Raw genomic sequence first — 12,440 nt, 5'->3', positions numbered from 1 at the left:
ACATGTATATCAAATGTACACGAAATACATGTACACTGTACACGTCATTCTTCCGTACATCGTATACACAGCTTGTACTTCCGTACATCGTATACACAGCTTGTACTTCCAAAATATCACAACAAAACATTTATATGCAACAATATTCTGTATAGCGATTTAATGTTATCTTTCTATACTTTCAATTTTCCATGGTAATCACTCTCTGGAAATATGCCCTCCGGCCCGGAGTCGGAGTACAGTACACTCTCGGTACAGCATTGCAGTAACTAAATTCCATCACATGAATGACAGTTTTAACTTTCAACTTGACAGAGACACAGTTGTAATGGTGTTTGATAAGATTTTATGCTGCTGATGAGAACTATTAACTTGGTATACACCTACAGATTCGTTTATTCTTGAACAATGCCTAAAACATTCCGTGTGTAAACCACGCTCACACAACCCCTGAGAGCATGCAGTGGTGAATGGTAAATTCACGTAATGCATTCGATCTAGTAGTAGTAGCAAAGCTCAAAAGAAAGTTGAAGTTTTAGTGAGAATGAAATGGTGACATGATGATTTGAATTTATCTGAGTGAAGTTTTCAGCATGGACCGTCTGCCGATGTGGTCTTAGACTCTGTTTGTCTTCGCCCATGAATGGAAGGGGCTTTGCCGTAATGGCCATCATGTATAACCCGTCTGTTAATAAGTAACCAATCACGTGGATAGATAATGATAACAGCACATAGTTTCTAAACTACCCATGACGTAGTCTCCACATCAGGAAATGGCCATGGGGCTTATGAAACTGTTTATACGTTTTCCATACGTTGAATCATATTCAAATTTTACAGGTCTCACTGCACCAAGAGATTTAAATAATAGTTACAACTAAGAACTGCGACTACATGTCTTGCATGCAAAAAATTGCGTCCCCAATGTCAAATACGGCGTGAAATACACACAAATAACGTGTTAACGTGACCTCTGAAGTTATTCAATCAATCATCGAATTCAATACATCATATATAGTTACATATATACACAAACACCATTAATTTAGGAATGCATGCATATGGGCTACCAGTCACTGCTCTCGGGCTACCAAATTTAAATGATGGTAGCCCACCTGGGCTACCAAGAAAAAAAACGAATTTCGAGCCCTGTTGTGACAGTGGTGTTCTACTCCTCAATATAGTTTAGCATGTATTATGTACAATATGTATTTTGTAAACTGGCTGTGATCAAAATAGGTTCTTAATGAGACTTTATTGTACCATACCACAGTCACTTTTACTTGTAGTGAATGTCAATTCATGGATGTCATAGTACAATCTAATTATTATTAATATTATTTATTTATTTGTTTGGGTGTTTGACCATTCAGGGGTGAACAAATCCACTGGTCCTGGGTCCGGGACTAGTGATTTTTTGGGGTGGACCACACAAATTTTACCTTGTCTGGTCCATCGGACCAGTACCTTACTGTTAATAACTATGTTAAAAAGTCGTCTGAATATACATATTCATAGGTAAGATTTAATGTTTCACATTAGCGGGACCTTGGACCACTAATTCTTTCAGCAGGACCACTGTATTTTTTAAGGCACTGGTCCGGGGACCACCAGTTCACAAAATGATTTGTTCACCCCTGCCATTACTGACACCACATAGCAGTCTCATTAGTAGTTTGTTTGTTTATTTGTTTGTTTGTTTGTTTGTTTGTTTGTTTGTTTAATGGTTCTTTGTTTGTTTTTTAAGCAGGCTGTAGGTAATAGACCATTACTGACATCATCACATAGCAGTCTTAGTAGTAGTTCGTCCAGACGTGGAAGTGAAGAAAATTTAAATATACCCGAAACTAATGAATCAATAAGGGTAAGTAATAAGTAGAAATATATTTGTCATGTTACAGACTGTAGTACCATGTGTTTTGATTGCCTTAAGTTTTTGACACTGGATGTTACGTACTGTATAAGTCTCATACACATTGAACGTAGGTCCTCAAAACCTTAGTAACAGTTATTTTCCTGACCAGTATACATACACTCAAGAGCCAACAATTAACAAAGAGGTAATGAATTCATTACCAAGAAGAATATTACTGTTTCCATACAGATATGTTGTATTTTTCAATGGCGAAAGTAAACAAAAATAGTGAAAGTTACAGTAACTGGCGTTTTGATATCAACTAGAAAGACATATTAACGATATAAATAATGTCTATTTTTAAAAAAAAAATATTCTAGATTATCTGTTTATGTTGACTGTTCTGGTGACTGTAAATTACAATGTACTAATAATAGTAATATGCAAAAGTGCCATGGAAGTGTCATATGCATTCATGAATGTATGGGTAAAATGTAAAAAAAAAAACCTGAATAATGTATTCCAGTGGTGGGATGGGGGTAGGGGTGTGGTGGGTATGGGGTGGGGTTGGGTTGGGTTGGGAACTCAATTGCAAAGATCAAATTTTATGATTATGCTCCAGTAGTTAAAAGGCCATGGTACACTTCATTATTTTCACCATAAATTCAATATCTGATTTAATGTGAACATTGCAAGCCACCTGTGTTCTCTCAATTCTTGATTGATATATCTACAGCTATTCAACGTATAGGATACAGTTCTTTTTGTTTGCTAACAGCATTCGTAGACATTTCATGATATCTCCATTTCGATTCATTGATTTACTTTCCTGCCATGTCATTTCTTTTGTACATACATCCCCTCTAGGGATAGATGTTTCTATTCAGTTTTAGTCTTGTTTGATACTTGTCCATTCTGTATTATTATATTCTGAATGTGATATAGAGCAAAAAAAGAATAATACTCAAATAATGTCTGAAGGATTACAGAGGTCAACCAAAGTTCAGTCTTTTAGAAAACATTCTAAATTAAAAAAACAGAAGTTCAGTTTTTTTTTGCCAAATTTCAAAATTATAAAGTGTAGAAGTTCAGTATTTTTGCCAAATTTTTAGATTCACAAACCAAAGTTCATTCTTAGAAAAATATCTAAATTAGAAAACCAAAGTTCAGTTTTTTCGCCAAATTTCAAAATGAGAAACCAAGTAACATGCAAATTCATTAGGTGTATTATCCAAAGACTTGCTATAACTCCCTTGTTCATGTAGCAAAACAGGAAACAAGATCCAAATTTTATAGACTTTTAAAGATTAAAGGTGAACAAAAGGCAAGGCTTATTTTATCTTAGATATATTTCTTTGTGCTCAGGGGACCCAGAAATGTCATATTCACCAACCTTGCATGGCACGACCCCATTAAAATAGAATTATAGTAATTGGCTGAATCTGGTTAAGAAGACAGAGAGGCCTGCTGTACATATGTGGTGAGACATTGTTGGAAGTAAACAATGCATTTGCATTGTGTGCCCACTCTTCAGAAGTATACATGAAGCTCCAAACAATGTCGGTTTCCCATAATGCCTTGCTTCAGTCTATAACAGGCCTCTTTTAAGTCAGATTTTGCAATGCATAGTTGTTGGAAAATGACTTTCCAGGGTTCCCCAAGGATAAGGAAATGCAGCTAAGATGAAATCAGCCTCACCTTTGTTCCCCATGAACATTTGGCCCTCCTGAAGAACTTCCGTCACTTCCTGAAAAACCCACGCCTGGATGTAGAAATAGGGTATATATGGGAATAACGCTTAAGGCACCCAAGGACCTCACGTACATGATGATGCATGTGTATATACCTTTGTACTTTCTACTTTCATGTCTTAAATATGTATATTTCAATATTATCTCTACCACATATAGTCACTAACAACAGCCTTCTAGTTGTGTTTTTACTGTTCTTGCATCACTCTGTTGCAAGACAGAACAGGATCCTCTTGGCATTTCAGAGTTTCTTTCTCATTCTCAAATAGGAAGTATATGTTGCCGTTTAAAGAGTACTGTTCAGTTCTACTAATGCCAAAATGCATGTTAGTCACAAGGCAATCATTTTGATTGTCATGTTAAAACACAATCAGATGCAGTGTTTTGAATTTGAATTCTACATGGTTGAGGTATACACCGATGTAAAATGCATTGGAGTTACGTCTTACATTTTGTGTGAGATGCATCCTTTTATTTGAATGTTATTTAATCATTACAAAGTTGTACAGCATTGCCTGGCTGAAACAACAGATAACAACTGCTGCTTCTGTTCTGTTCCATTATCTTTCTTTTGCTGCTTACTTTTAATTTTAGTCAAGACGGAAAGTAGATCAGGTAACTTGATTGTCCACACTGGTTTCTGAGTGTTAGTAACGATAACCACAGGCCTTGACAACAGGCTGGCAATCTGCTATGTATTGTCTACACTGGTTTCTGTGTGTTAGTGACTGTTTAACCATAGGCCTTGACCTCCGACCTGCTGTGTACTAGGGCATGAACATGTAGCCTGGAATCCAAGCTGTGTTTGGAAATGCTTGTTTTCCAGTGTGTAGAAAATGTAGTGTTCCAAGCAACAGCCAAGATGTGACGCTAGCAAGCATGTTAGTTGATGTAGAATAACAATACTAATGTTATATGCATGTTTTCACCCACAGCTGATATCTGTGTTACCATGTTTGTTGTGGGACCCACTTATTCATACATTGTGTGTGGTTGACTAACTTGAATGTCTTGTTGTAGAAATAGAAGTCGCTGAGCATTAAAAAGTACTTATTTGTGTGGTGTTAAAAATCCTAACAGTTGTTGTCAAGTTTGTATGAAGTTGTGTGGTATTGAGTGTTATACATGTTCTTTTATCATCAATACAAATACATCCAGACATTTTAATACTTGTCATACGTGCATATGTATGTACGTACATACGTACGTACGTACGTACGTACATACATACATACATACATACATACATACATACATACATACACACACACACAAACATACATACATACATACATACATACATACATACATACATACATACATACATACATACATACATACATACATACATACATACATACATACAAACATACATACATACATACATACATACATACATACATACATGTACATACATACACACACACGCAGACACACACATATGTACACATACACTCACACACGACTGCGTGCACACACACACATGCTCATGCACACATACATACACACATTTAAATCCAATGGCTTAGAGATTTACAAATGTCGCTAGGTGACAAGGATGTTAGACATGTTTCCATTCTGAGTGTTTCACCAAGGTAAGATATCAATGATGAAATACATGTAGCATGCTACAGATCATTCCCGGAATAGATTTTGATTGTTTTGTTGTCGTTTTTCCCACAGGATGCCTTCTATGAACTTGAAGAGAAGTATAAGAAGGCTATGATGACAAATGCACAACTAGACAATGAAAAAGCTGCACTTATTTACCAAGTAGATACTTTAAAAGATGTTTTGGAAGAACAAGAAGAACTCATGCAAGAATTACAAAGGGAAGCTAGGGAAAAACATAGGGTAAGTCAGACATGGAGAGTGCGCATTTCAAAGCCACAGTGCCTCCTAGTGGTGATATAGGGTCAGACATAGTGTGAAACCTACCAATTGTACTTGTGTAAGTAGCAGTGTCATGTAGCAGCAATGGTGGGGAAAAAAAGGGGAAATATACATTCACCTTTTCGAGATATGCTGTTTTTGAGTAATAATGTAATGAAAAAAAATGTCATGGAGCAAGTTAGATATACAAACGTGCACCTTTCCAAGGAACAGTGCCCTCTAGCTGTACTATAGGAAAAACCATAGGATAAGTTAAACATACAAGTTTGCACCTCATGAAAGAACAGCGCCCTCTACCAGTAAAGTATGTAATTTGTAAATCTGTCCATCACAAGACAAAGTAAACAGTGAAATGAAAACTTATCTACCTATTAACAAGTAAGTGGAGGAGTTAAATAGCTAAATAATAACTCAAAGGGTGAAAAGGAGCAGGCTTGTCGTCAACACTGATGACTTTACATGATCCAAGAGGGATATGTGAAATACAGCTACATAGATAGCTAGTACATACACTGCAAGACAAATCTACATTATATTCTGAATTTTTGGCGTGAGATACAGGCACATATCAAAGAGTCAGGGACACTTTAATTACTGTGTTGTATGTATCACAGTGCACACAGATTCTTCAACTGGAAGTGGACACTGATGATATGAAGGGAGGTTGTTTTTGGTACCACTGTGTAGGAACTAGTGACACTTACTTAATGTGTTATCAATGCTTGTGTTCTGTGTTAAGTGATATTATACAATATTGTATGATTTCTTCTTTTTTTTTGACAGGATTTAGAATTAAAAAAGAGGGAAAATGCCAAACAACAATATGACATAACAATATTAAAAGAAATGGTTAAACAAAGAGATGAACTTATAGAGGTGAGTTTTATACTAATGCCACTATCGACAGATTACATAAAGTGATAAGTTGTCAGGGCAACAAAAATAGGTGTCATGGCAACAGACGGGTGTCATGTTGTGAATGAAATTTAACTGATCACTCAGTAATACAATACAGCAATTACGCCCTTACAAATGTGACTGTCAATGAATATCTGCCCAGACTCTCACTGAGATGTTTCCAAAGGGTAAGTAATTGACAAATGATTCATTGATAATAATCTTTATGGTCTTGATATGGGTTTTACAGACCGAGGTTGTGTGGTGGAAGGGCCCAACATTAGGAGGACCTGTAAGCCATACTACTGATCAGTAGGTCAGCAAAACCCATATCTAGGCGTAAAGGTTTTCTCATCTACCCCATATAGTGGCACGGAAACATTATGTTATTTGCAGAAATGTTAAAATATTTTAAAAAAATTCACAAAGCCAAATCTCTGAGTGAACGAAAGTCAATGAGCGCATCACTTGCTATATTTGGGCAAAGTGTGCCAGGGCATGATATGGAAAATTATTGCCCGGGTTTAATGCACACACTCTCCATTGAATTGCATTGGAATCGATACTGGGCATAAGGTTTAGGAGACAACTTTCAACACAAGTGATTTTGGTTGTAAAGTCAAGCTTGGCAATGGATTGTGTAGAGTTACACTGTGATTGTGAAGTCAGGATGGGTGAATGGTTAGCACGACAGGCTTGAAATATACAGGTTAAAGATTCAAGCCTCATGGCTGCTGTTCGTTTCTCAATAGCCTAAAGCCATGGGCAAAATTTGAACCATCGGTGTGGCCAAGTTAATCATGCTGTAGTATAAATTGGGACCTGGTAGGATAGATGTTGCTATGTGAATGCTTTAAGTACTTACAGAGGGTATATCTATGTAGTCCTTATGGAGTATAAAAGGGTGTTGTACCATTGTACGTTCATACCAGCATATTATTGTAAAGTGCTTTGAGCATAGTGTGGTAAATCAATTCATGAAGACTAACATTATTAGTATTATTACACTTATTTTATAAACTACCACTCACTACTACTTTACTAGTAGATCATTAAGAGCTGCACAGAAGTATTAATAGGCAATTCTTTCATCGATTGCAGGAATATGGTCTAGTGTTAGTTGGTGGAGAACCTTCAGAAGACGACGAAATGTTTGACAGCGATGAACCTGTTGTCAAGTCAGCTGCACTGGTTTCACGAGAAGCAGCTCAAATCTTAGAAAAAGCCGGTGAAGGCTCATTAGATTTTAGACTAAAAGCATTTGCAGATGAAAAAGAAGAATTTTTAGAACAGGTAGGCGATGCTATAATTGACTTAAAGTGTTTGTTTGACAATGTGGTAATGGAAACATTACAGCATGTGTTGCGATACCCCCAGGAAAACTGCTGTCAATGTTTCAACGAGGCAATCAGGACTGCATGTCCCTTCTAAGCTAGTTTAACTGACCGGGGCATCAAACGTTAGTCTTCCCCAATCCCTCACGATGTGGTGACTTGCCTGGAAACACAGTTTGTATCATTTTGACCAACATCAAGAAACTTAGTCTGTTATTAGGAAGGCACACTGATGACGACACAGGGAAGTGTCTACACCAGTACTTTAAGAACTGTTAATGTTACGTAATCTCCAGTGAAATTGGTGTGGTTTCTTGTACATTTCAGAATATATATGAAGTAGAACATTGGTTAAATGAAGAGAGTTTTCTGCACTCTGAAAAATTGTCAGTGTTATGGGAAAAATAATGAAATCAACCAATTTACTGTATATATCGTAATAAATGATTGCAAACTTAAATCTTTCTAAAAAGCGATCTTGAGTATACTACACGAGTAATTTGAAGATCCTCAGTGTAATTGGAATTGTAGTGACTTTGACCATTTTCTGTATTTTCTTGGTTAATGTGAACCTGAACCTTGGTAAAAACCTATCCATTTTGAGACTTCCTACAATATGAGATTAATGTGTTTTATTTGAATTTTTCACTCTACCACTCTTTGTCGGTTGTAGAATCATTGGTTTTTTCCACCTTTCAGATTAAGAAATTAACTGCGGAACTAGAAGAAGAAAGAGAGAAAAATCAACAAGCAGACAACAAAAGGTCTAATCCATTATCACCTATGAATGGCCCCGATTTACAATTACTTGAATTACAAAGTAAGTATATATCTTCTCACTTCTTGACATTTAGACATTATTCCCCAAAATGTTCCTTCATTCAGCCCAGGAAAGTATGATTGATGTATGGGGCCTTGTCACTATGAATAGAAGATGAGTAGTGTCAACAAACTTATGACGCGAGTGTTTTCTGGCTGAATGAACAAAAAATTATACTTATGCAAGCATAAAAATGAAAAATCAGAAATGGTGATTTTGAATTTTTTGACTCATATGTCATGGTTTAGAATGACATGGTATAAATTCCGTATAATTTGTTTGAATATGTTCATGTGGGCTTGCTGGTGGGGGTAGTAGAAGTATGAAACAATAATGTATTTATCATATTATGAGTATTGCAGAACAAATTATGTAGACATCTGTTGTCATGGTTTAGAATGACATGGTATAAATTCTGTATAATTTGTTTGAATGTGTTCAAGTGGGCTTGCTGGTGGGGTAGTAGAAGTATAAAACAATAATGTGTGATTTGTCTTCTGCAGGAGAAGCAACTAAACAAATGAATGAATGTAAATCAAGACTACAGAAGTCTGAACAGGACAAGACAACACTAGAGGGCAATGTAAGTAAAAGAATTGACATCTACTATTAATTATTTTGTTCTAGAAATTATTGAGTTACTTCCCATTTCCTAAAGGGAACACAGATCCGAAAAGTTTAGCATCCAGAGTGAAACATACAAAACCACACACCAGTTTATCATGATACAGATTTTATCAAAGGGTGCATCCTTACAGTAGTGGAGATCTCTTCATTGTTTTAGGATGATCTTGACAGTGTTGTCTCACCCTACTTCTATAGCAATGTGTATTCTAGTGTGGATGGGTATCAACACAATTTATTTTGACGTGTAAATCTTACCTGTCTATAAAAGTAGTGGTCTCGTCAATTCCTTTTGTAGGTTATCAGGTTAGAAAGTCAAGTTAAACGATATAAGATGCAGGCAGAGAATGCAGAGAAAATGGAAGGAGAGCTCAAATCAGAGAAAAGGAAACTCCAAAGAGAGGTATGTCATCAAATTTGATAGTTTTAAGATATTTTGTGTTTACCGTTCCCAGCTTTAATATTACCCTTTCCAACCCAGTTTGCTTTCCAGTGTTTTTTGCCAAGAGTCTGCTGTATATGTTATTATTTGCTTTGTATTTTTTTTTGTCAACAGCACTGTATACTATAGTTATCATTTGCTCACCATCCACGTTTGTTTTTACTACACTTTTTCCCTAGCAGTTTCCTTTCCTTCCACAGGTGTTCTTGCAGATTATATGTTTTTGTTTTATGTGGTGAATGTTGTGTTCTGCATTTTGTAGTCAGTGTTTTTGCTAGGGTTAGGAGGAGCCCTTGTAGTTTCCCCATATAAATTGCATACTTAGTATTGCATCCAATACTCATACTTCTACTACCCCACTAGCAAGCCCACTTGAACACATTCAAACAAATTATACAGAATTTATACCATGTCATTCTAAACCATAGTTTTGTTTGGTGACCCAGTTAAATAAGAAATTTGGCCAGTCATGAAAGTTGTTCCTGGTCCTTTTGAAATCATAAAAGAATTTCTTGAATTTCTTGAAAGAATTTCTTTGGGGTTTATTGTCTTGTTTTCATGAAATATGACAATCTGTTATTTTCCAATAGCGTTAATAACATAGTATTTGGTGGCCATATTGGATTTGGCGGCCATATTGGATTCTAAAATGACTGAATTTTGATATCATTTTGACGTCTGTTAAAAAAAATTGTGTTGTGACCTTCACTTTTTTTTCTTGATTTTAGTTGAGAATTGGTCAGGGTTTTCAAAAGGTTTAAGAGTTTCTTAGACATATAATATAGTAACTGTAATTTGACTGCTGTAATTATCTACATACCATCCTTAGCATAAAAACACTGTATACTTACTTCATCCAGTCTTTGTGTACATGTATGTATGTGTTACTAATATATGTAAATTAATGCAGGTGATATGACAAGGGACATCTCGGTGCAAGGCAACTTCATATTTCCAGAGTAAAAGAGATGAAATATGTAGTCTTTTTACTGAAAAGCAAGATGTTGATTTCCACCTTCTAAGAAATGAGTCCTCGAAATCTACTGATTGTAATGAAAACATTTCACATATCGAAACCACAATACTGTGTATGTTTTCAGATAAAGTCTGTATAACCTGCAGTCTATATCTTTTAGCAAATATTTTGGTGTTCAGTGCAGTCTTGGCAGCATATGTGTGTGCGCACAAATTTGCATTTGAATTGATTGAATTCATGGCAGCCATATTTAAAAAATGCTATAGTCAAAAAAAGGTACATTTTTGCATTGCCACAGTATGTATATAGTCAATTTGATGCCGCAGCCTAAGTACTATAGCATATAGAGAGTAAGCAAGTACAAGAGTATATCGTGTCCATTCTGTTGGAAACGTGCAATCTGCGGGTCCAATGAATGCCTGTATAGATTTGATTTCAGAAATTAGCCAAACAAAAAAAAATAACAGAGCAAAGTGAATGTATGATCCTGTAGTGAATGACACAAAGTAGTGTAATATATGCACATTCTAATAATTCAGAACCCCTCCCCTCCAATGCTAGGTATAGTTGCAAGAAATTAGTTTACATGGCTGGAACTCTTATGTTTTGAAGTTTTCTTTAGCTAAAGTTGCAATTTTCACTTGCAGTTGCGGATAGCACAGGAGAGAGTAAGCGACATGGAAATGGAAACGTCTCGTCTTAGCAAACGAATAGAGAACATGAAAAGCAGAAGTGCCCGAAATCAAGCATTGTTATGAACCTTTCTTTTGGTGTCCTTAAAAAAAGGCCTTGGAACTTTTCACAGGTTTTGTCACTGTTCTCACCTTTTTTCATGTGCCTGGCACACACAAAAATGCAAACTTTTACGCGAACTGCTCAGTGCAATTTTGATTGTCTTATCAGCATGCTGGAATAATAATAATTTGTGTAGTTGTATAGCATGCATTCTTTTTCTGCAGCTAATAGTACGTTTAGTTACACATAGCTTGCATGGGTCATGGACACACTCTTTACTTTAACACACACCTGTCTTCAAACACAGTCTGGTATCAGACTTCGAGGGAAGTTGAGTAAACCTGTAGTTCTGGGCTCTGTGACATTGAGTAAAACCTGTAGCACAATGACCACGATGGAGCAGAGAGAGAGATGGAGACTTTTATGCAGCAAAGTGATGTGTTGCTACTTGTTCAAACCTATGTACAACTCAAACCATTGCAATAGCTTCTCAAAGGAATGTCTCTTACAAACAAACCTTTTGGTTTCTTCTGTATTTCATTTATCATAAATGACCACACAAAGTCTCTCAGTATTCATGTAAAAGGAACAAGTTCAGTGTTCAGTGTTTGTTATTAAGTTGAAATCTTTTCAAAGATTAAAATATGTAGTTGTGTACCTTGGCAGGTAACACAATTCAAAATCAGTATTTTCACTACATACTTCATTCATTCACAGCTAGAGCATAGTTTGATATTTATGTAGACACTATCAATGCCAAATCGGATATAGTTGCCATATGGATGAGGATTGGGTATTTATTTTGGATTTTTAATATGCAAAACAATTTTATCATGGCTTCCTACTTGAAAAATTGATGTGAAACAACATATTCCAAGTCCTTTTTTGTAACTCAATAAATTGAAAAAGCATAATAAGTGTGTAGGTTGTTTGTTATTGTACATACAATAACAGACTTTTCACACTTTTTTTATTTTAGATTTTTACAATTTATTGAATTACAAACACAGACTCAGCCTGTCAATGTTGTTTCACATTGTTTTTTTTTCAAGTAGGATGCCATGATAAAATTATTTTATAAATCAAAAATCCAAAATAACTGCCCAATCCTCA

At 35.7% G+C, this 12,440-nt stretch overlaps 1 protein-coding gene across 4 annotated transcripts in view; it reads left to right on the top strand.

Moving 5' to 3' along the window:
• The window catches only part of LOC144434612 (leucine-rich repeat flightless-interacting protein 2-like), a 37,061-nt gene that overhangs the window by 18,859 nt on the left and 5,762 nt on the right, over positions 1–12,440 (top strand). For 2 of the 4 annotated variants that reach the window (XM_078123087.1, XM_078123086.1), the window contains 8 exons: positions 1,748–1,864; positions 5,290–5,460; positions 6,283–6,375; positions 7,498–7,689; positions 8,430–8,550; positions 9,054–9,133; positions 9,473–9,577; positions 11,240–11,397. In XM_078123087.1, the coding sequence (XP_077979213.1) occupies positions 1,748–1,864; positions 5,290–5,460; positions 6,283–6,375; positions 7,498–7,689; positions 8,430–8,550; positions 9,054–9,133; positions 9,473–9,577; positions 11,240–11,350 (990 nt within the window). In that variant the 3' untranslated portion in view covers positions 11,351–11,397. The remainder of the gene's footprint in view (positions 1–1,747; positions 1,865–5,289; positions 5,461–6,282; positions 6,376–7,497; positions 7,690–8,429; positions 8,551–9,053; positions 9,134–9,472; positions 9,578–11,239; positions 11,398–12,440) is intronic. The other 2 variants (XM_078123088.1, XM_078123089.1) reach the window with 2 other exon arrangements.

The sequence above is a fragment of the Glandiceps talaboti genome, chromosome 4 (assembly GCF_964340395.1).
Source record: "Glandiceps talaboti chromosome 4, keGlaTala1.1, whole genome shotgun sequence".
In the NCBI taxonomy this organism is placed as follows: domain Eukaryota; kingdom Metazoa; phylum Hemichordata; class Enteropneusta; family Spengelidae; genus Glandiceps; species Glandiceps talaboti.
The sequence above is the reverse complement of the archived record's forward strand: the minus strand, read 5'-3'. Positions and strand labels throughout refer to the sequence as shown.